At 42.2% G+C, this 25638-nt stretch overlaps 1 protein-coding gene across 4 annotated transcripts in view; it reads right to left on the reverse strand.

The window, feature by feature from the left end:
- NDST4 (N-deacetylase and N-sulfotransferase 4) overlaps positions 1-25638 on the reverse strand; it is a 177666-nt gene that overhangs the window by 70414 nt on the left and 81614 nt on the right. For all 4 annotated transcript variants that reach the window (XR_012158535.1, XR_012158534.1, XM_073340979.1 and 1 more), the window contains exons 6-7: positions 8878-9063; positions 6946-7074 (exon numbers count right to left, since the gene is read on the reverse strand). Coding sequence is in view for 2 of the 4 variants with exons in the window: in XM_073340979.1 (XP_073197080.1) it covers positions 6946-7074; positions 8878-9063 (315 nt within the window). In the remaining 2 variants the exon portion in view is untranslated. The remainder of the gene's footprint in view (positions 1-6945; positions 7075-8877; positions 9064-25638) is intronic.

The following is a 25638-nucleotide window of genomic DNA, read 5'->3' on the forward strand; positions in this document are numbered from 1 at the left end:
TCTCAAAACCACCACCCAGGAAGGAAGTTTGAAAGGGAAAAAACAAATTTATATCAAGTGCATATGCTAAATATATTTACACATTAGTCCAAAAATATATTGAGTATCTATATTAGCAAAGTGTTCATCTGTTGTAATTTGAAGTGGGGTAAAGATCTGGTAGTGAGGTTCTGCAGGAGATCTTCAAGGATTTTTTTTTAAATTAAATTATCTTTCATTTGGTGCAGTGTGGTCCAAATCAATATATTATTTTTATGAGCTCCAAGGATGAGTCATGTCTGGCAGGGATGATTTAGTAGTATGCAGAGAAAGAGCAAACTCCATTAAAGCAGAGAAATCAGACCAACCTTCCCATCAGTTTGGTGGCAGAATTTTAACCAGGGGTAACCAGAAGTCCCAGACAGCTCCTTCCAGAACTTCACTAGTGTGGAAGATTGCATTGACTACATCCATGGTATACAGTACCTATTCTGCAGATAAAAAGCCTGATGCAAAGCCCATTAAAGTCAATATAAAGATTTGAAGTCAATGGACTTTGGATCAAACCCAGTTAAAGGAACTCTGTTTCAAGAACTGCCAATCTATCACCTTTCACAAGTACTATACTCACCCAAAGGTTCAAAACAATAAAGAGGACTTTGAGAGTGGTTGTGAATGTTCATTTAGAAACAGAAAATAACATAATCCTAATGGTAAGAGAAGGAGCAGTGGTAGTAGCAACAACTGGAAGGCTTGCGCTGGGAGATGGATAAGGCCCTTAGTGACTCTTACTCCAACTCAATTTTATAGATAAAAATTAAGAATAAAGAAAAACTTGCACTGTTCCTGCTAAAAGAGTGAACAATACCATATACAGTGAGACAACTGATTAGCTGTGTCAACAGAACTCAATCAAGGCTGTTCCCTAACCCTGTCCTGAGTATGAGGTTCTATGCAAAAGAAACATGCAATGTAAATCATCAGTTGTCTTGGTAGCCTGGCAGTGCTCTCAGTACACACACCTCCCCACCCCCACCCCCACCCAAGTGGAAATAGAATTTTACACAATCTGCATACCCAATAGGGGTCTATTCGTCCCACAGTTGGGATCTCTTCTCCCCTGGATGCGTGGCATAATTCACACTAATGCTAATTGGAGTGAATCACACACATCTAGGAAAGAAAAGACCCTAAAGAGCATAAATTAATGTAAGCAAGTCACATTGGTATGAACAGGAGCTACAGTACATCTGCAAACATCAGTAGAGGACACCTCTGTACCTTTGTTTTCATACAGCAAGGATTAAACAGTGCTGTTTATGAAAACAATGAGCACAACCATTTTGTTGCTACAGTTCTGACGAACACAAGGCTTTCTACAAAACCTGAGATGCTATGATATATGCTATCAATTATATGCGATTGGGATGATTATGATTCAAATTTTATTCCACAAAGATATGATACATACATGGATTATATTAGGTATCCAATTTTGCATCATTTCTATAAACATGCTGTATTTATATAATTATATGCTAAAATGTTTTTCAGTGTCTTTTTCATAGTTCCTCTAACAAGCAAACACCAATTTATACTGTACTGCACCTGTTTTTAGGTTGTAGGAACAGCAGAGAATGATACACAAGCAAAAGGAAAGCTCATTAACTAATCTAGGGGTATGAAAGTTTCCCAGATTGAACACTGCACACTTCTATTATACACTAGTGTCAGTTTCAAGTACATATCACATTCAAGCGCCTATTTTTATTCAACTGAATTTACAATTGATAAATGGAACAGTATAGTAGACACTGATGCCTGGCATTTTCAGGGAGTTCAGAAGACACAATGGATTTGACAGTGTTAGTTCATAACTGCCAATTCAAAACCTATTTAGAACCACTAAATCTATAAACTTCTTCTTACTCTGGATAAGAAAAGAGCTCTCCATTAGTTCACTTATTAATGTGCTGTTTGTAAAGCAGGACATCAAAACTCTATTTATTAAAAAAGGTTCTAACTCAATATGAAGGTTTTGTTCTGTGCTCTCTCCAAGACATCCTGTGATAAGACTGGCTGTTGCTTTTACTGTTGTCAGTTGCTGCATGTTTTATAGGGCACTACAGTGGCCTGACTTGAATGATGGTGGGGGTTGTGGTATATCTTTCTTCAGCTCCCACATGATTAAATGATGTTTCTTCCAGTCTGAATAAGGACGATATGGAACATATACATACTTAACGCAGATTTAAGGAAGTGCATGCCAGTATTTCACTGGCAAGGCAAAGTTCAGTAAAATATCAGCTTTTGATGAAGTCATGATAGAAAATAATCAGAGGGAAAAAAATCAAACATTAACTGTACAGATATAAACCCATTCTTTTCAAATGTCACCCAATATTATATATTTTACTTTCAAGTTATTGGAACTTACTGTGGTCAAACAAGCTCATATACTAAAGGAAATCAGAAAAAAGCCCCCAAACAAACAAAAAGCCCCACCCCTTTTTTCTTTTGAAAGCCTATAGCTTTTAACTCTATCCTGATTTCAAATAGTCTGATCAACAAAGATATGTAGTCTAGTTAGAATATATTGGGAGTAGACTGCATGGAAAAATAATGTATCTGCTGTATCACCTTTTTCACCTTTAATTAACAATGAGAAAAATGAATACAGGACATTCCTCAAACAGCAGAAATACAATAAATTACACTATATTCATATCTGACAATTTAATGCATAATATAGCATAATGCCTCATAGAGACTAAGTTATGTAAAAGGTTTTTACCCTGCTACAGGCTGCTATACTGTGGCCCTCACTATGGCATCAGAGTGCCTTTAAAGAAAGGTATTTAGACAAAATTACAAGAAATCACACACACAAACAGTGGTTTGGAACAGACCAGGCATGTGGAAAGGAGAGACGCACCAATAGGCTGAACAAGTTAAACTGATTACCCATTATGTAAAAGTGAAATGAGAGGAAAAGAGGCTGAGAGTGAAGCGGGGAAAATGGACAGACAGGAGAGCAGGTCTGAGAAGTAGGGTGAAATTAGTTAACAGGGAAATCTGAAAATATTAAGGACATTTTAAAATTAGTTTTGGAGATATGTTGGAATAGAATTAAGATGACCCAGGAATTGGGTAATAATAAAGCTTTCACTTCCTGGAATGAGACTAGTTTGGCTGTAGAGTGCTGAACTGTCTGAAGTTTAGCAAACAGCAGTTTAGGAAAATCATAGATTTCCTAAGGAAGGAATTGAGTGATGCATGGGTAAAGATTACAGTGAATGCATGGTCTCATGAAGGACAAGTTCTAGCAATGTTCCAGAAGCAGTGATAAGCCAAAGTTACAGATGAGGGAGATGTGGGAAGACAAGATTTTCTGAGTTAGAGAGTCATGGTGGATTCAGAGAGATAGGACTAAGAGTAGGACTTTTTATTCTGATATGTAGGTCACACACACATTGTACATAAAAAGTCTTAATAAAGGTGCCTCACTTCTCTAAATCTGCTCTCTTTGACTCAGACTCCAACTTTGCTCCCAAGGGCCATAGGGTAAAATTTTCACATATGGGCATCTAATTTTAGAGTCTTAAATCTATTTTAGACATCTAAATAAAAGTGGTCTGATATTAAAGGCAAGAAATGAACTTTCTTTAACTGTAACATACCAATTTGAAAAGGAGTACTTGTGGCACCTTAGAGACTAACAAATTTATTTGAGCATAGGCTTTTGTGAGCTACAGCTCACTTCATCGGATGCATTCAGTGGAAAATACAGTGGGGAGATTTATATACACAGAGAACGTGAAACAATAGGTGTTACCATACACACTGTAATGAGAGACTGCTGAATTGGAATTAATTTGCAAACTGGATACAATTAACTTAGGCTTGAATAAAGACTGGGATTGGATGGGTCATTACACAAAGTAAAACTATTTCTCCATGTTTATCCCCCCCCTACTGTTCCTCAGACGTTCTTGTCAACTGCTGGAAATGGCCCACCTTGATTATCACTACAAAAGGTTTCCCCCCCCCCACTCTCCTGCTGATAGTAGCTCACCTTACCTGATCACTCTCTTTACAGTGTGTATGGTAACACCCATTGTTTCATGTTCTCTGTGTATATAAATCTCTCCACTGTATTTTCCACTGAATGTATCTGATGAAGTGAGCTGTAGCTCACAAAAGCTTATACTCAAACAAATTTGTTAGTCTCTAAGGTGCCACAAGTACTCCTTTTCTTTTTGCGGATACAGACTAACACGGCACCCTGAAACATACCAATTTGAGCTATTGATGTGCCACACCTATGAAAATTAGGTATCACACAAGAGGTATCACTTCCTGTGTGGAAGAAGGAATAGTAGATGGGGAAAGAGAAGATAATGATGAAAAGAATGACTAGTATGTAATTTTCACCTGTCCTACATCTTAGTTCTCACATCTTAAAAACAGAACCAATGAGAACAGGGAGTGAGATGGGGCCTGATCCATTGCCCATTGAAGTCAATGGAAAAAATCCCATGAAATTCCACAGGTTTTGGATGTGGCCCAGAGTGAACAGTGAGTTAGAGGAGCTTACTTTAGTGTGCTTCTTGAAGAACCTTCTGGACAAAAGAAGTATCATTATAAAAAGTCAGTTCAAACTGATAATGATGTACAAGATGTACAAGTGGGGATGATCACTTACTTTATGGCTATCCAAACAGATGATTTAGCTCTCAGAACCCATGAAGTTTCTCTGCATCTGACAGAGTGACAATTTGCAACCTTAGGCTGTGGATATATGGCCTGATTATAAAAAACAACAGTCCTTAGCCCAAAAGTATTGGTAGTCTTCAAGGCTGCTCTACCATTTTTGCAACCCATGAAACAAAGTTGCTGCATTCTCTGAAAACTCTGGGCATAGGCAAGGGAAAGCATTAGTGCTCCTTTAATATTCAAGTGATGGAGTTTCCACTGCTGAGAGGACACTGATTCTGGCTACAACCATGGGAGAACAATGGGCTGATATATATGGAACTCAGTATTCACCCTTTGGAATGAATTGTGATGGGACCCAAAGCATGTCCTTGCTCAGGAAAGAAATTAAGGGGAGGTGATTTAATAACTAGGTTCAAAGTTTCTCTTATCCAACCCCAGTGAAGCTGATGGGGTTCAAAAGGGTGTAATTCAGAGCAGAAGTTGACTCTAAAGCAGTGGTTCTCTAACTGTGGGTCAGGACCCCAGAGTGGGTCACGACTCCATTTTAATGGAGTCACCAGGGCTGGCGTTAGATTTGCTGTGACCCAGGATTGAAGCCCAAGCCACACCGCCCAGGGCCAAAGCCAAAGCCTGAGGGCTACAGGCCCCCCACCTGAGGCTGAAGCCCTTGGGCTTTGACTTTGGCCCACCTGCATGGGGCGATGGGGCCCAGGCTTTGGGAAGGGCTCCAGTGAGCTCAGGCTTCAGTCCCCCCTCCTGGGGTCATGTAGTAACTTTTGTTGTCAAAAGGGGGTTGCAGTGCAATGAAGTTTGAGAAACCCTGCTCTAAAGAACTAAACAGAAAAAAAACCTCAACTCATGGCAGAGGTTCCTGCCTCCAAAACCTAAAGGAATTTAAAGGATATTCCTCCCAATGCCTGAATTCACACAATTTTGCATCCTTGATTCTTGGTAAGTGGAGCCATATGTATATGATAGTATTGTGTATTAATGAGGGTTTATTAGCAAAGCTTGGGCTGGCTTTATTAGTCAAGAGAAGTGAAGTCAGAAGATAGTTATGCAAGTCATCCCAAATGAGTGACAGTGACACTTTCTACCATATCAAAGTGTATTTTTTACAAACTACATATAAAAAAGTATCAGAAAAATGAAATGTTACTACCTGAGGACGTGTCTACACTACCACGCGGAGTCGAGCTAAGATACGCAATTTCAGCTATGTGAATAGTGTAGCTACAGTCAACGTACTTAGATCTACTTACTGCGGTGACTTCACTGCGGTAAGTCAACAGCTGACGCTCTCCCATCGACTCCGCCTGCGCATCTCACCCTGGTGGAGTACCGGAGTTGACGGGAGAGGGCTTAGCGGTCGATTTATCGCGTTTATAATAGACTAGTCGTGATAAATCGACTGCTGTTCGATCAATCACTGCCCACCAATCCGGTGAGTAGTGTAGACAAGCCCTGAACAAAATGAAAACTGAAATCTTCTATAATTATAATGTTATTTCCCCCCCCAACATTATCGTGCAGCCCCATTGTGATGGATTAATGACCATACCCACATTCTGTGTCCTCCTCCCACAATGCTCACGCTTCCATTTTTTTCTCTTCATTTCCTCTCTTCTTTCCCCTTCTACATGTGTTCATGCTTAACTCCCCACAAAGAGCAAGTTATATGCTGCGTGGAGTGGGGGTTTCTGTGTGTAGCATCACAGGATTAGGTTATCTGTTCTTTAGCAGCTTGATCTGAATATCCTATGCATGTGAACCTGTTCCTATAGTTTGCCCTATTAGGGGGATGCAGTGGGAGCAGAGATGAAAGATGTGCAGCTTTCAAGGATCCAAAGGAGTGAGAGTGTGTGTTTGTGTGTGGGGGAAAGCACGGGGGAGAGGAAGAACAGGAAGGAGAACCAGGATCATGCAGTTTTCTCCATCACCATTGTTTTCCTTTGCCCCTGTTAGTCTATTCAGTGTCCCCTTATTCCCAAAGGCCTAGCACTGGGGTTGGAAAACAGATACTGTTTGGAAATATATGTATACATTTGTCTCTGATTTGTATCACCTGGGATCCACATTACTCCTTACAATACAGTTTTTGCTTATTTCCTTTTAAGTGCTCACCACTTCTGGGCAAAAGTAGTTGATTTATCGGAACTGAATTAACTATATAGGTTATTCTGTCCCATTCACCTCCAATACTGATAGCAAAGGTACACAGCAAAGGGTAGCAAACAAGGTACATACGGGATTCAGGAGGATTGTGAGGAAGAGTTCACCTCCTCGGATGCTTTTGTCCAATTCTTGAGGGCCCCCAGGATACTCCTTGTAGAAAATTGTGTGGGTGAAAAGGCCACAGGTCTGTCGAGGAAGTACCTGAGAACAAAGTAAAAAAAAAAAAAAGATAGTGTCATGACCCTATTTCTGCAAGCTCCACCCCAAAAATTTCTTCCGAGTCTGCATTCTGAAATGCTCACAGATGGATTCTTTTGTTCCAGCAGCTGTCTTATTGTAAATAAGCACGATTATGCAGATGTTGAGATCTCTAGCTGCCAGTTGAAAGGCTGCAGTACATGTGTGTTCCACAGCCTTTGTCCAGGCCATTGCATATGTTTCACATAGTAAGAATTCAGGGTTTGTTCTTAGGGATTTTTAAAAGGAAGAAAAGAGCTTCTATTCTTTTAGCAAGGATAGTTTGTTAAAAGACAAATAGCGCTTCTCAGCCATCTTCACTATCTTAGGCTATTAATCTTCTTGCTGGTAAGATATAGCGCACAATTGGTATTCTAGGTTACAGACCCAAAAAGAACTAGTTTATTCTTTCCTTTGCCCTGAAAATCAAATTAGACCCCACTAGTGAAATATGTACTGGGGCTGATAGGACTGTTGAATGAGTATATCCCGAGGTCAGCTCTACATACAATCATAAATCAGGAGATTGTTAGGATTCTGAAAACCAGCAGATGGAAAAAAAACCCCACCAAAAACCTAAAATTTCCACTACTTAGAGCTATTTCATTAACTCTTTAATCACAAGCACATCAGACCTCTGAAGAAAAGCACTAAGAACTGTGATACTGTTCAGTACTTACACAGACATTACTCAATTTTGACTTAGGTTTTTTGCCAGTTTACCATTTGTGCTCTCTTTTGTATTCTGTCCAAATGAACAAAAAACAAAATAATTTACGGTTTCTATTCAGCAAAGCACTTAAGCATATATTTAATATATTTATTAATATATACGTTTGACAAATATTAGATACATGCTCTTAAATGCATGTCCATGGCTTTTGTTAAAGTCAACAGGAACTTTACCTATGTATACCATGCCAGAACTTGACCCGTCAAGATTTCCATTCTGTGTCCTGTGCAAATTCCAACTTGTGTAATTTACCTTCTATCTACCTAAATTCTCTTTACCGTTTCAATTGAACATGATTCTTCTACATTTTTGCTCTAAACTGTGGTGTAGTGTTGCATCTGGCTGTTCATCAGCTGCTTTGTTCCATTCTAGGAGCAGCTGCATATTAAAGTGATAGGCCAAGTGATTCCTACATGTTATCTTGGCTTTTAATGCATCTGCTACTGAAAGGAAGATGTAGAAAGCTTTCTCTCTCCTCACCGCAATGCGTAGCCTGTGAAACTTTCACAGGCATAGTTTCAGACCCTGTGCTCTGGGAATTGCATAGGTATATCTAAACACAAAATCTGGCCCAACCAAAGTATCCTGTGGACTGGAGAATCATATTGTACCTTTGTTTCTCTTCCCTTTTGGCGGGTCCCAGATCCTTTATGCATTGTAGTGAGTCAGACCCTTGGATATGGGACTAGGGCATTTTAATGAATTGCAAAGGTATGCAATTATAGTCCAGGATTGGTTATTTACTGGTACATTTTATTTCTGATAATCACATTGGAAAGTGACCAACTCCCCCACCCAAAAAAAACCAACAACCCCCCCCCAACAAAAAAACCAACACCCACCCCAAAACACCCTCTTTGCTCTTCTTTCTTTTGGAAACTGGCTGCACACTGGTAAAACTGTTTTAGTATCCTTACAAATCCACTATCTTCAAGGATTTCAGTGCCCATTGTAAAGCTTGGTGCATTTGTGAAATAGATTTTTTAGTCATTCTTAAAGAAGTATTGCAATGAAGTAATGGAAATGCCATGTACCATGATGCCATTGTGGATGAAGCCCCGTCTGTACCGTGCAGGTTTTAAATGTGGATACTCTTCTGTGCTTGTGACTTTGATACCCCAGACCTTCTTCCAGGCCTCATAAAGCTGAACATGTACAGGGTAGACCCCGGAGTGGTGCGGAGCCACTGCATAACCCATGTCAGTCGGAATACCATGCTCCTGAAACAAAGCAAAAGAAACAACACATTTAGTATACAAGGATAATATGTAATGCCATCAAGTTTATTCTTATTCTACCAACCAGTAGCTTTAAAGAAACTGTTGCTTTTGGACAATCATGTATGTGTGTGTGTTTTGTATATATAACACTCACACTAAAAATAAGAGACACAAGGTGCAAAATAATTGGTTTATAGTATCGAGGGGAAAATAATCCTGTTGGATAATATTGAGCTACCATTGTTTAGAACAGATTTGACTGCCTGTGTATTATGCGTTATGTGTATTTATAAAATATGCCCTATCTGGTTGGATGTTTTTTTAAAGTAATTTTCAAAGGGCTGGGAAATCATGCTGTTTCATTTAGTTAAATTTCAAATTGTCTTTGATCAACAAACAAAGAGAAACGTGTTGACATGACAATGACCATTTGTTTATATTTTATATTACAAAAAGCAGAGCAATATTTCCATGGCTTTAGGTAGAGTAAATGCTATGTGTTGTATATCAGCATGCACACTGCCCTGTTATCCTTTAGGCTGCTTTGCTTTTGTTGTTAAACTTCTATTCTATTAGAATTGAGGATGACAATATTTTCTTAAAAGGGATAAAATAGTTTCCAGGGGGTGGGTTTATTTTCCCTGATCAATCTGTTGAATTTTACCCCAGGTAGTGCATGGTACTCACTAAATCTTTGGGGGACCCAAAATAAGAATATATTTAAGAAAATGTACTTTTTTACACTGTGTGTGCACCAATATGGAAAAATCAGCTAGAGGGTTTCCATGACCACCATTTAATATGCTATAAAATTTAACTTTTGTAAGTGCTCTCAAATCTGAACAGTTAATTGGATTGCTTTGAAATTGGTGCACATTAGTGATTCAAATTTGCGGTCATTTTGCTGATGGGTTCCCAAATTACAGGCCCCCTCAAAAAACTCCCAAAACCTGGTTTCCTTCTGCTGTCTTGTGCTATTAAACTGAAAGGTACTAATGACTGGCTGAACCACAGACCTCTTGACTGCTGTGAATTCTTCCTTCAATTAACATATCTAAGGATGAGTTGATCACAAACTCTCTGCCCACCCAAGAAAAAAGGAGTTTTGGACTAAGTAACTGGAGGCTGCTACAATTTTGGACTAAGTAACTGCAGTCATGAGTGGCAAATTTTTTTGTGGGGGGGAGAGGAGGAAATGTAATCAAATCCTCTGGGGGGAAAAGTAGACATGTGAGACAAAGGTACGTATTAGGAGTGGGAGAACAGGGAAAGAGGGGTTTGGAGATTAATGGGGATGGATGGCAAGAGAAGTTGGGGAGTCAAGTGTGGGAGGCATAGCACCCCACATCTCTGCCAGTACACCCAACCCACACTCCAACCTTCCTGTACCCCCAGCTCTGCCAGCGCACCCTCTACTGTAACATAGTTGTTTTTCACTCTGGGCTCTGGATATGTGTCTGGTTATAGAAGGAGGGAAATAAAGGCAATATAAATGTTTGTATACCAGGGAGTGAAAACTTCAGGGAGACATGTTCCCTAGTTGTTGTGGGGAGGTCTAGGTACCATTGTGGGGAGGTGGCAAGTTGGAGGGGGGGGATGCTTTGAATGGTAAGTGGCATGGCTTGGAGATGCTCCAAAGCAAGGCTGGTGGGGCACAGCTGGTGTGTGTCTGGTGGGAGGTTGGCTCAGAATACTAATTGTGGGACATATGTACAACTGCCTAAATGACTACTGACCCCTAATGACAACAACAAAACTTTTTCCTGTTTTAAGATAAAACCAAAAAAACCTAGGAAATTCAATGGGAAAAACCAAATTTAAGCTAGGGTTAAGATTGTTCGATAGTATGTTGTTCTCTTGCAGAACAGTGAGTTGAACAACATTCAAACTAAAAGGACAAAAAAGAAAACAAATACAAAAGGTTGCCTATGCTACATTCCTTCTGTTTTCCTGGCTGTGATTATGTGATAAGGGGATCTGTGCTTGCACCCTCTGATATATATGAGCAATGGGAAAAGCTCCACATGTACCTTCTGGTTCTAGTATGCATAATTTCAATACAGAATTGTGTACATTATATAATTAGCAGGGCAGGAGTTTTATTACAGAGGGCATTGTCAGTAACAAGCTGGGATATGAGAGGAGTCTAAGAATTTATTTTCCTCATGCACTGTGGTCAGCGTCAGGTGTACTGAATGGTGGAGGCAATTAGTGCTGCTTGGTAGAGGTGTGTTTGTGAGATCTCGGAGTCGGCCCACAACATTTTGGCACCTGAGGCGGGGAGCTCAAATGACGCCCCATGCCCCCTCACTTGGGCCAAACTTTGAAAAGTCTCAATTCTGCCTTCTTCCGGTTCTACTCCTCTCATAGTATGGCTCTGCTACCTACCCCAATAAAGGAGAACTAACAACTTAAAATGCTTTGTTCAAAAATTTTAAGTAACACTTAACTTTCAAATGCCTGAACCGCACATGTAACTTTTCTTATCTGCGTAGTAAACACTGGCATTTTTATCTGTTTGAATAATCAAAGTGGTGCTTTCCGTGCCTTCTTGGTTGCAAAGATTTGAACTGCTCCCTGCTGAACATCCACATTCTGGGCCAGCTCATGCTCTACTGAGATTGTTGCAAGGCTGACCAGCCTCTCCTGTGTCATTGTGGAGCGTAGATGTGTTTTTATTAAGTTCAGCTTGGAGAAGCTGCGTTCACCACTGGCAACTGTTACAGGAAGTGTTAGAAGCATGCACAGAGCAACAAAAGCATTTGGAAAGAGGGTGGTCACCTTATTTGTGCACATATATTCCAGAACAGCTTTTGGAGTTGATCCTGCTGAAATGTATCTTGAAAGGGCTTTCAGTTCTTCCCCTAAATCACTCACATCAATATTGCGCTTGTCATCATGTGTCAACACTGTCTCTAGTGCCCTGCTTTGCTGGTGTAGGTCTTCTTCAGGTATAGTGAGGAGTTTTGGAATATCATACAACATCCCAAATATACTGCTGTGTTCCTTGAGCTACATGAAACATTCTTCAACTGACTGTATTGCACAGTCTAGCACCTGGTTAAAGAATTCAACTTTGAATTGTTGTTTGGGGTCTCTTATGGGATTATCCTGTGCCTCGTAAGCAAAATGTCTTCTTCAGTGACTCTTGTTTATTCTTGAATGGGTGGAAAAATAGCTTCAGTGTGAAGTTCCTCTACCAACTTCTGTGCACTCCTCAGAAAGTTTTGAAATCCCTCATCTGACTGGCAAGACTGTAGGTATGACTTTGCTTTGTCCAGTTGTTCCATTGCTCCAGATATATCAAGGTCAACACCTTGGAGTCTCTTGCTTACAATATTTATTTCAAACAGTATGTCATGTCACAACATTAAGCCACACAGCAATTTGAAGTTATGTATGTTTCTGGTGATTCCATTTCCCTCTGCCACTGTTCTCCCACGAACAGTTCCTGTCATAGCATTCAGAGTGGTAGCCGTGTTAGTCTGTATCAGCAAAAAGAATGAGGAGTACTTGTGGCACCTTACAGACTAACAAATTTATTTGGGCATAAGCTTTCGTGGTCTAAAGCTCACTTCATCAGATGCATGCAGTGGAAAATACAGTAGGAAGGTATATATATATATACAAAGAAAAAATGGGTGTTGCCATACCAACGCTAATGAGACTGATCAATTAAGGTGGGCTATTATCAGCAGGAGAAAAAAACTTCTGCAGTGATAATCAGGATGGCCCATTTCAAACAGTTGCCAAGAAGGTGTGAGTAACTGTAGGGAAAAATAGCATGGGGAAATAGTTTTTAGTTTGTGTAATGACCCATCCACTCCCAGTCTTTATTCAAGCCTAATTTAATTGTGTCCAGTTTGCAAATTAATGCCAGTTCTGCAGTTTCTCGTTGGAGCCTGTTTTTGAAGCTTTTCTGTTGCAAAATTGCCACCTTTAAGTCTGTTACTTAAGTGACCAGAGAGGTTGAAGTGTTCTCCGACTGGTTTTTGAATGTTATAATTCTTGACGTCTGATTTGTGTCCATTTATTCTTTTGCGTAGAGACTGTCCAGTTTGACCAATGTACACGGCAGAGGGGCATTACTGGAACATAATGGCATAGATTACATTGGTAGATGTTCAGGTAAACGAGCTTCTGGTGCTGTGGCTGATGTGATTTGGCCCTATGATAGTGTCCCTTGAATAGATATGTGGACACAGTTGGAAAAGGGCTTTGTTGCAAGGATAGGTTCCTGGGTTAGTGGTTCTGTTGTGTGGTGTGTGGTTGCTGGTGAGTATTTGCTTCAGATTGGGGGGCTGTCTGTAAGTGAGGGCCTGTCTCCCAAGATCTGTGAGAGTGAGGGATCGTCCTTCAGGATAGGTTGTAGGTCCCTGATGATGCGCTGGAGAGGTTTTAATTGGGGGCTGAAGGTGACAGCTAGTGGCGTTCTGTTACTTTCTTTGTTGGGCCTGTCTCCTGGAGTAGGTGACTTCTGGGTATTCTTCTGGCTCTGTCAATCTGTTTCTTCACTTCAGCAGGTGGGTATTGTAGTTTTAAGAATGCTTGATAGAGATCTTGTAGGTGTTTGTCTCTGTCTGAGGGATTGGAGCAAATGTGGTTGTATCTTAGAGCTTGGCTGTAGACAATGGATTGTGTGATGTTGTCTGGATGAAAGCTGGAGGCATGTAGGTGAGTATAGCAGTCAGTAGGTTTCCGTTATAGGGTGGTGTTTATGTGACCATCGCTTATTAGCACTGTAGTGTCCAGGAAGTGGATCTCTTGTATGGACTGGTCCAGGCTGAGGTTGATGGTGGGATGGAAATTGTTGAAATCATGGTGGAATTCCTCAAGGCCTTCTTTTCCATGGGTCCAGATGATGAAGATGTCACCAATGTAGCACATGTAGAGTAGGGGAGTTAGGGGACAAGAGCTGAGGAAGCGTTGTTCTAAGTCAGCCATAAAAATGTTGGCACAGTGTGGGGCCATGCGGGTACCCATAGCAGTGCTGCTGACTTGACAGTATACGTTGTCCCCAAATGTGATATAGTTGTGGGTGAGGACAAAGTCACAAGGTTCAGCCACCAGGTTTGCCATGACATTATTGGGGATACTGTTCCTGATGGCTTGTAGTACATCTTTGTGTGGAATGTTGGTGTAGAGGGCTTCTACATCCATAGTGTCCAGGATGGTGTTTTCTGGAAGATCACCAATGGATTGTAGTTTCCTTAGGAAGTCAGTGGTGTCTCGAAGATAACTAGGAGTACTGGTAGCATAGGGCCTGAGGAGAGAGTCTACATAGCCAGACAATCCTGCTGTCAGAGTGCCAATGCCTGAGACGATGGAGCGTCCAGGATTTCCAGGTTTATGGTTCTTGGGTAGCAGATAGAATACCCCTGGTCAGGGTTCTAGGGGTGCCTCTCTGCAGATTTGTTCTTGTGCTTTTTCAGGGAGTTTCTTGACCAAATGGTGTAGTTTCTTTTTGTAACCCTCAGTGGGATCAGAGGGTAATGGCCTGTAGAATGTGGTGTTAGAGAGCTGCCTAGCAGCTTCTTGTTCATATTCCGACCTATTCGTGGTGACAACAGCATCTCCTTTGTCAGCCTTTTTGATCATGATGTCAGAGTTGTTTCTGAGGCTGTGGATGGCATTGTGTTCTGCATGGCTGAGGTTATGGGGCAAATGATGCAGGTTTTCCACAATTTCAGCCCATACACATTGGCGGAAGCACTCTACGTCGAAGTCCAGTCTGTTGCTTTGACCTTCAAGAGGGGTTCACGCAAAATCCTTCTTTTTGTAGTGTTGGTAGGAAGGTTTCTGTGGGTTAGTGTGTTGTTCAGAGTTGTGTTGGAAATATTGTATTCCTTGAGTTGGAGACATCAAAAGTAGGATTCTAGGTCACCGCAGAACTGTATCATGTTTGTGGGGGTGAAGGGGCAGAAGGAGGGGCCCGAGATAGGACAGACTCTTCTGTCAGGCTGAGTATAGCTGGATAGATTGACAATATTGTGGGTGAGTTAATGGAACCACTGTTGTGGCCCCTTGTGGCATGTAGTACTTTGATAGTTTAGTATCCTTTTCCCCTTGTAGAGAGGCAAAGTGTGTGTTGTAAATGGCTTGTCTAGTTTTTGTAAAGTCCAGCCATGAGGAAGTTTGTGTGGAAGGTTGGTTTTTTTCTGAGAGTATCCAGTTTTGAGAGCTCATTCTTAACCTACAGAAACCTTCCTACCAAAAGAAATGACATCATTTGTTCAAGGAACACCCTGAAAAAGCACAGGAACAAAGTACTCCTCATTCTTTTTGTCATAGCATTATCCTCCATAATGGCAACTATGGCATCATTTATCTTCCTAATTTGATGGTTGATAGGCTTTATCACCTCCACTCGACTTTCCCATCATGTGGCTGTCATAAATATAAAGGGAAGGGTAAACACCTTTAAATCCCTCCTGGCCAGAGGAAAAACCCTTTCACCTGTAAAGGGTTAAGAAGCTAAGATAACCTCACTGGCACCTGACCAGAATGACCAATGAGGAGACAAGATACTTTCAAAGCTGGATGGGGGGGGGGGGGAACAAAGGGTCTCTCTGTCTGTGTGATGCTTTTTCCGGGACCAGAGCAGGAATGCAGGTCAGAACTCCTGTAAAGAGTTAGTAAGCAATCTAGTTAGATATGTGTTAGATTCTGTTTTGTTTAAATGGCTGATAAAATAAGTTGTGCTGGATGGAATGTATATTCCTGTTTTTGTATCTTTTTGTAACTTAAGGTTTTGCCTAGAGGGATTCTCTATGTTTTGAATCTGATTACCCTGTAAGGTATTTACCATCCTGATTTTACAGAGGTGATTCTTTAACTTTTTCTTTAATTAAAATTCTTCTTTTAAGAACCCGATTGCTTTTTCATTGTTCTTAAGATCCAAGGGTTTGGGTCTGTGTTTACCTATGCAAATTAGTGAGGATTTTTATCAAGCCTTCCCCAGGAAAGGGGGTGTAGTGCTTGGGGGGATACTTTGGGGGGGGAGACGTTTCCAAGTGGGCACTTCCCCGTTCCTTGTGTAACACTTTGGTGGTGGCAGCTTTTAACCTAAGTTGGTAAGAATAAGCTTAGGGAGTCGTTCATGTAGGTCCCCACATCTGTAACCTAGAGTTCAGAGTGGGGAAGGAACCTTGGCAGTGGCAGTCAGTGGTTTCAGTGTCAGAGAGGATATTGCTTCAAAATTTGCCATCAATGAGTTGATGCAGAGAAAAATACATAGATGCTTTGAATTACATTTAAAAATTCAGCAGCCTCACTAGAAGCTGATGCTGCATCACTGACCACCAAGTTCAATGAATGAGAACTGCATGGGACAAAAAAAGCTCAAGGGTTTAACTCTCGGATCCGTGTCTGCACTCCTCTGTTCTTTCCTATCATGATGACACCATTATCGTAGCCCTGACCTCTCATGTCAGCTATCACAATTCCCGTATCTTCCAGCTTTTTAAGAAGCACATTTGTCATACCAGCTCCTGTAGTATCATCAATGTCAATAAATTCTAGAAAATGCTCTCTGACAGTCACCATTGCAGGGACATTTTCACTAGGTTCTGCTGTTGTTACAAAACACACCATTCAACTCATTTGTTCCATATTGCTGATGTCAGGTTTGAAGTCCAGAATAGCAGAGTAATATCTTGCTGACTTCAGATCTGCCACAATCTTCTGTTTGACTTCTGTTGCCAGTAACTGTGTGATCTTATTTTGAATCATTTTTCCAAGGTAGTGGTGTGTGTACATTTCTTGGGTGGTGACTTTTCTGGAGTACAGCATCAAACTCAGCCATCTGCTCCACAATTTTAAAGATGTTTCCACTGTTTGGCACATACAGCTGATCTGAAGTGCCACACAGTGCTAGGTTGGGTAGCAAGCATTCTCACAATGGCAATGAGCCTTTTCAGAACAATTTGCCAGCGAAGAGATTCTGATGCAAGCTTCTCGTGATGCTGATCATGTATGGTGGCCTTAAACCTTAGTCTCATCTCAAGCTCTTTCTACCTATAGAATGCTCTCTGGTGATTTGCTGCCTTCTCATGGCATGCCAGATTTCTAGCCAGATTTTTCCAGTCCTTTGTTCCTGTAGAACCCGATGTGGCTGGAAATTAGCCTGGAAGAGTTTGCAACAAAAACAGTATGCAGCATTCTGGGGTTTTGAGTACATAAGGCATTGCCTCTCCACTTTGTCACCATTGGGGATTTCACGCCAGTAATGTGTTGGATGGAAACTTCTATTTTCATTGTCTTTGGGGAACATGAAGTTTTTCACTTGCTGTGGCCCATGCAGTACAAGGAAGTCCTCAGGCTACTGCTCAAGTGGGTCCACAGTCCTGGACCATCGAGACTTCAGGAAATAAACTCAGCAGCAGCTGTTTCTTGCCCCTCCACCACACTCTTCTCTGATCTACACTTTTCTTCAGGAATGTGCATGGTTACATCCATTTGAGATGGAGATATGGATGCTGCAGTAGCTGCCAGGTCACCTGCACTCTGACTAACTGGAAGATCAGGCATCTCCTCACCACTCACATCTTCACTGGGGCCGGAAGGCTCACCGTGAACATCTGTGTCTATGTATCTCAGGCCTAGTCTACACTACGAGTTTATGTCGGATTTAGCAGCGTTAAATCCGAATTAACCCTGCACCCGTCCACACAATGAAGCCATTTTTTCGACATAAAGGGCTCTTAAAACTGATTTCTGTACTCCTCCCCAATGAGGGGATTAGCGCTGAAATCGACATCACCGTTTCGAATTAGGGTTAGTGTGGATGCAATTCGAAGGTATTGGCCTCCAGGAGCTAACCTAGAGTGCACCATTATGACCACTCTGGACAGCACTCTGAACTCTGATGCATTGGCCAGGTGTACAGGAAAAGTCGCAGGAACTTTTGAATCTCATTTCCTGTTTGGCCAGGTGAGCTCATCAGCACAGGTGACCATGCAGTCCCAGAATTGAAAAAGAGCTCCAGCATGGACCGAACGGGAGGTACTGGATCTGATCGCTGTATGGGAACTACATTCCAAAAGACGAAATACCAAAACATTTCAAAAAATCTCAGAGGGACAGATGCTACATCAGGGACGCAACACAGTGCCGCGTGAAACTTAAGAAGCTCAGACAAGTGTACCAGAAAACCAAAGAATCAAATGGACGCTCCGGGACAGAGCCCCAGACATGCCGTTTCTACGAGTCAGGCAGTGGGGGGAGGGGAAAAGCAATCATCCCAGAGAATTGGATGGGGGGAGGGGTTGGTTTGTTAGTTTGGTTTCTGCTGCTGCACGTTAACAGGAAAACTGCAGCACTAAATGGCCAACTCAACGGGCTTTGCTTGGTATGGGAAAGGAGGGGGCTGCTGTTATGAAGGTTGCAGAAGCGGAAAGACTGTGGCTTACCATGGCCACCTGCAAGCCGAATTCTGTTGCCCAGCCCTGCATGTGTGATCTCTAACACCAAAGCCGCAAGCACTCAATATAAGATGCAAAATGCAACCTTGTACCAAAATCACATGTGCTATGTAATGTGAATAGCGTTGTTCACCGTGAAAGAGTATAGCCATTGTTCTGTAAAATGTATCTTTTTAAATACTTCATTCCCTTTTTTTTCCTCCAGCAGCTGCAAATGTTTCAAGCATCCCTCCTCCATCCCAAAGGCTATCTCAGATAAGGCGGCGAAAAAAACGCATGCGCGATGACATGTTCTCTGAGCTCATGCAGTTGTCCGGCACTGACAGAGCTGTGTGGAGGGACACAATAGCAGAGTACAGGACGGTGGCCGATGAACGTGAGGAGAGGTGGTGGCAGGAAGATCAGAGGAGGCATGAGCAAATGCTGGGGCTACTGAGGGATCAAACGGACATGCTCCGGCGTCTGGTGGAGGTTCATGAACGGCAGCAGGATCACAGACTGCCGCTGCAGTCCCTGCTTAACCACTCTCCCTCCTTCCCAAGTTCCATAGCCTCCTCGCCCAGACGCCCAAGAACGCAGGGTGGGAGGCTCTGGGCACCCAACCACTCCACCCCAGTGAACAGCCCAAGCAACAGAAGGCTGGCATTCAACAAGTTTTAAAGTGGCCTTTTCCTTCCCTCCTACCCGCCTCCCACACCCCACCCGGGCTACCTTGTGAGTTATCTCCCTATTTTTATAATAAATTAAAAAAGAATATATGTTTTTTAAATGATAGTGACTTTATTTCCTTTGCAATCAAGCTGTGATCGAAGGGGGGAGGGCGGGTGGCTTACAGGGAATTTAGAGGCAACCAAGGGGGCAGGTTTTCATCAAGGAGAAACAAACAGAATTGTCACACAGTACCCCAGCCAGTCATGAAACTGGTTTTCAAAGCTCCTCTGATGTGCACCGCTTCCTGCTGTGCTCTTCTAACCGCCCTGCTGTCTGGCTGCACGCATTCAGTGGCCAGGCAATTTGCATCAGTCTCCCACCCTGCCATAAACATCTCCCCCTTACTCTCACAGAGATTGTGGAGCACACAGCAAGCAGCAATAACAATGGGAATATTGTTTTTGCTGAAGTCTGAGCGCATCAGTAAACTGTGCCAGCGACCCTTTAAATGTCCAAATGCACATTCTACCACCATTCTGCACTTGCTCAGCCTATAGTTGAACAGCTCCTGACTACTGTCCAGGGTGCCTGTGTATGGCTTCATTGAGGGGTAGGCTGGGTCCCCAAGGATAACTGTAGGCATTTCAACATCCCCAACAGTTATTTTCTGGTCTGGGAAGTAAACCCCTTGCTGCAGCCATTTAAATAGACCAGAGTTCCTGAAGACGCGAGCATCATGAACCTTTCCCAGCCATCCCACGTTGATGTTGGTGAAACATCCCTTGTGATCCACCAGTGCTTGCAGCACCCTTGAAAAGTACCCCTTGCGGTTTACGTACTGACTGTCCTGGTGGTCTGGTCCCAAGATAGGGATAAGCGTTCCGTCTATAGCCCCACCACAGTTAGGGAATCCCATTGCAACAAAGCCATCTAGTATGACCTGAACATTTCCCAGAGTCACTACCTTTGATAGCAGCAGTTCAATGATTGCATTGGCTACTTGCATCACAGCAACCCCCACAGTAGATTTGCCCACTCCAAATTGATTACCGACTGACCGGTAGCTGTCTGGTGTTGCAAGCTTCCACAGGGCTATTGCCACTCGCTTGTGAACTGTGAGGGCTGCTCTCATCTTGGTATTCTTGCGCTTCAGGGCAGGGGAAAGCAAGTCACAAAGTTCCATGAAAGTGCCCTTATGCATGCGAAAGTTTCGGAGCCACTGGCAATCATCCCAGACCTGCAACACTAGGCGGTCTCACCACTCTGTGTTTGTTTTCTGGGCCCCAAATCAGTGGTCTATGGCATGAGCCTGCCCCATTAACACCATGATCTCCAAATTGCGGGGGAACGTGGTTTTAGAGAAAAGTGTGTTCATGTCCTCATCACCTCACTTCCATCGCCTCCTCGCCTGGTTTTTCAGGTGCTGGTTCTGCAAACACTGCACGATGATACGCGAGGTGTTTACAATGGTCATAACTGCTGCAGTGAGCTGAACGGGCTCCATGCTTGCTGTGCTACGGCGTCTGCTCCTGCTTGGGCAATCCAGGGAAAAGGGCGCGAAACGATTGTTTGCCGTTGCTCTGACGGAGGGAGGGGCGACTGACAATATGACTTACAGGGTTGGCTTACAGGGAATTAATATCAGCAAAGGGGGTGGCTTTGCGAGAAACAGAATGGCCCCCTCAAGGATAGAACTCAAAACTGGGTTTAGCAGGCCCTTGATTTCATGGAGGGAGGGAGGAGAAAATGAATACAAAACAAATCTGGTGTATTTCTTGTTTTGATCCACTTCACATGTCTTAATACATCTTGCTGGCAGCAGACTGTGCAGTATGACCGCTAGCCATCGTCATCTCCTGGGTGCTCAGCAGAAGACGGTGCAGTATGACTGCTGGCCATTGTCTTCTCCTGGCTGCTGATTAAAAGACAGTGCACTGCCAGTAGGACTGAATCGCCATGAGACAAAACTTAAAAGGGAAATGACCTGGCTGAGTTACTCCCATGTTTGCCCAGGCGCCCCTGACCTCATCGAGGTCGGTTAAAAGAGCACCCTGGATTACGTCAACGACAGCTATCAGTGATACTGCACTGTCTGCTGCCAAAAGGCAATAAACTGCTGCTGTGTAGCAATGCCGTACCACGTCTGCCAGCACCCAGGAGACATACGGTGATGGTTAGCTGAGCGGGCTCCATGCTTGCCGTGGTATGGTGTATGCACAGGTAATTCAAGTAAAAAGGTGCAAAATGATTGTCTGCCCTTGCTTTCACGGAGGGAGGGAGGGAAGGGGGGCTTGATGATAGGTACCCAGAACCACCCGCAACAATGTTTTAGCCCCAGCAGGCATTGGGATTTCTACCCAGAATTCAAATGGGTGGCGGAGACTGTGGGAACTGTGGGATAGCTACCCACAGTGCAACGCTCCGGAAGTCGACAATTGCCTCAATACTGTGGACACACTCCACCCACTACATGCACTTAGAGCATTTGTGTGGGGACACACACAATCAACTGTATAAAAACACTTTCTACAAAACCAACTTCTATAAATTCGACCTAATTTCGTAGTGTAGACAAGGCCTCAGAAGAGCTCCTCCCTGCTTAGATAGAAAAGCTTCCTTTGCTTTCTTTCTTTTTCTGAATGCTGCCCCAGAGGGGCGTTTTCTTCTTTCACTCATGGCTGCTGTTCTGCACCAACTATACTGGCTCTCAACACTCAATTGAAGGGGACAAATAAGCAGGCTGGTAGCAGGGCCTGAGTGAGAGAAGATATCAGCATCTTAAGGGCCTAACTGGCTCCTACTACTTCAGTCGACTGCCTGTTCTCCTCAAATGGGTTCAGGGAAGCAGCAGGAAACAGGAAGCTCCCTGAGAAGCTGGTGTTAATCAGTCCAGGCTCCTGGGGGTGCTAGAGAGGTACAGAAGAGGCTCCTCCTCCTCTCTCTCCGTGCAGCTCCTGCTGCTTTCTGTTATTCCCTCTCACCTTTTCTCCTGCCTGCCTGTTATGTCTCTTGTGCCCTCCTTCCTCCAGCACAGCACTCCACCATCTCTGAGCATCTAGAGCAGAGAGAATACATATGCACCGGCAGCAGACAATTTTCTACATTCTGGGTCCTACTAGTGGCGCCCGCCCAAAGTCTGGCACCTGAGGTGGCCGCCTTAGTTCACCTCATGGTAAGGCCAGCCCTGCGAGATCTGTGGATTCCTTTGAGGTGTGTGACAGAGCTGTGACTGCGATATCAAGAGATCAATGTTTTCCACCCTCTCATGTGTTTGAGGAAGGGGAAGAGGTGCATGTGTACCTTGGGAATGTAGAATGTATCATTTCTATGCAGAATTGTGTATGTTATAGTCATAACAGGGCATAGGACTTTTATTACAAAGGCTATTATCAGCAGTGAGAAGGAATATGAGAGGATTCTAATGCTTTAATGATGGTTAAGTGAAAATGAGATGGTATTCTTTGAGTAAATGTTAGGAAGTTGTAACAGGCTGTGAATTATTTCTTAAATTATACACATGTGGTATCCTTTCTGGGGAGTTCGCTAAGTGTGTTAGTGTACACGAGGATCTGGAACCACCCCAATCTGATAATGCCAAAGGCCAGTGAGAGTATGTGCATACTGAAGCATTGTTCAAAAACCATAGAGAGGTGGTGGTGTTGGCAACCTTTTTTTTCCCCTCCTTAAAATTTTTGTTCATTAACAGTGTTAACTGGAAACCTGTGGGTGAGAATGAGAGTTGTAAAAGGAGGTGAAAAGCTTATACATTTTAGCAACTGTGGAATTGGCAGAGTAAAGGTATGTGTGTTAAGGTGGTGTAGTGGGGCATTGCTGAGAGAGCGCAGAATTCAGTTTGCATGGGCAACCTGAACTTTGCATTTCCTGGTTCTCACAGGGTGAGTTCTGCTCAACTCAATGTTCAACAAAGGGATGACATATGACCAAGCAACCTTAACTCTATGTTAAAATCGTTTTTTCCTTTGAATATATTGTGTTTCAGTGGCTTTTGTCACAATGGGAAGTCAAAATATGAAACAGCATTGGCTAATTATTAGCTTCTATATCACCCAACCAAACCACCTTGCTATAAGGTCCAATCTTGTATTTTTTGTGCACCTAAGATTCCCACTGCCTTTTTGTTTGGGTGCTCAGGAAGTAACAGGTTAGACCCAAAGATATACGTGTGTGTGTGTAAAAAAAAGACCTTTGGAACTCTTTATGCGATACAAAAACTATGTCACATTCTTTTACAATGCCGGCAGGATTCCAGAGCTCCTAATTACGTGCTTTCATAATTTAATTGAGTCACAATAGAATAGTTTTATCTTAGTTTAAATGACAATGTAAGTTGAAGCCACAGAAAAATTGTGAGGTGTTGCACAGTAGAAAAGGATCATTACCAAAACCTGGGAGATGAAGCATGAGTAGGGAAAGGGGATTTTGTCAATTTTTTGTAGTCCTGTGGAGTGCTGGGGAAATTCACAGAAATGACTTTGTCAATGGCTATAGTTAAGATTTAAAGAAAAATAGTAGCTTTACCAACTGAATAAACTAGTAGATCAATTTATAGGTAGACATGATAAAAAAATTAAAGTGGGTAAAAAGCAAGAAATATATTGATGAAGGGAAGTGTTATATTCTTCCTTAGTCTGTTGCAGATATTAAATTCAATATAAAATTAATTGTTCTTAAAAATAAAGACTTTATATTCAGTATCAGAAACAAACTGGACCAAAGGGAAAGGCTGATCTTTGATAACTTTTATTTCTTTAAAATAAATCTGGAGTTTTACATTGAACTTTGAAAGTCATCTAAGGATCAATGATTTTTCACAGTCTTTTATTGCACATTACAGTGTCTCTTATGGACTGGCATCACTAGCTGTTTTCACAGGTGATAAAAGCACTGGTATGTGTCATCTTGTAAACTGATTAGGCAAATCTTGACAGTTTTGGACTTAGACTTGGTAAATGGTGACTATTCTCTAGAAAGCTTCTATTACAAGTGGAGTTTCCTACTAAAAAGGAAATGATAAAGCCTTATAATACAGTATTATTGTCCTGATGGACTCTAACATCCTAAATATTTTCAACCTTGAGTCCAATTAGTTAAAGCTATCCTTCACCTTGACTTGGCCCAGCTGTGCACTGTTTAATGTTTATATTTGACTGTAACTTTGCGTACAACCAGGTAACTTCCTAGTTTCAAAATATTAACAAATTCCTCATAGGAATTTGCCCATGGACCAATTTATCATATGTATTTTAAGAGCAATAATTTATTTGCAAGTGTCTGATGGGTAATACGTTACCACATTTTGGACCCCAGGGTTTTCATGGCACTATGGCAGAATAGAGACAATGCAGTCAATAGGCAACGACCAATATCAGGAGTCCAAAATATTGCTCCACATCTCCAAAAAGTCATGGTGATCAGGTCTTTGGGCACAGTCAAGTCCATTCATTCCATCATTGGCAGGAGAGATGAAGCTGTTCAATGGAGCGGTACATGCTCCTCTTTCTTAAAGCCCCTGCAACACATGATGGCCCAGGCTCCTGAGCTAACCGGCCTTGCGTACCACAGATGACTCATGGAATCTTCATTTGATTACCACCCCTGCCTCCCCAGACCAATGTCTGTGCATCTTACAGTAGGATGACAAGAATTAGACCCTTAGAACTGAAAAAATGCAACACTGTTGAACTGGCACACATTCCCAGTTGCCCGGATCCAGTCTCAATACATAAGAGCCTAACTCTCTTAGTCTTCTATCAAAGCTCTGAAAGACTGAAGCCATCTCTAGAAGCTGCCTATCTTCGCTATCATCTTTGCTGAAGCAAGAGAAAAACAGCTTCTGACCTATGTCTTTGTACTGAGACGGGCCCGGACATGGAACTTTTTTGAATCTATGTCCAAATCAACTGTTTTTTACACATTCTATATTTACAAACACTTCTACTAAGGAGAGAACATGAACACAGAAAGGACATTGCTTTCCAGGAACACAGCAAACTCTTGGAGGAAAGACATTTATATTGCATATTTCCACAGCTTTAACATGCTAGAGGATAATGGAAATTCAGACAGCAGCAGCAGGGTTGGAAAACTCACCATTTAGATTTGCTAGATCTCTTCTGAAAAATCAAACTGAATATACAACATAGTTACATGCTTTTTTTTTAAAGCTATATTAGCATAAAATTGGCATTCTGATCATTATTTGCTTCTATTAAAACTTCTAGTATTGGCCATTACTAGAGGCAGGACAGGGGCTAAAGAGACCAAATTATCTTATTTGGTATGGCAAGTCATATGTTTTTATCAGATTTTTCATATATTCACTGAAACTATTTCATCCACTGTTGATAATGTTATGTTAGATGATGAAGTGGTTAACACTCCAGCTGCAGGCATCTTGATGAACTTTTTCTATCCTGTCACAAAAAAAAAAGTGACAACCTGGATACACTACATTTTAAACTGTCACCTAGCAGTATTAGGA

Source organism: Lepidochelys kempii, chromosome 4 (assembly GCF_965140265.1).
Source record: "Lepidochelys kempii isolate rLepKem1 chromosome 4, rLepKem1.hap2, whole genome shotgun sequence".
Classification (NCBI taxonomy): Eukaryota; Metazoa; Chordata; order Testudines; family Cheloniidae; genus Lepidochelys; species Lepidochelys kempii.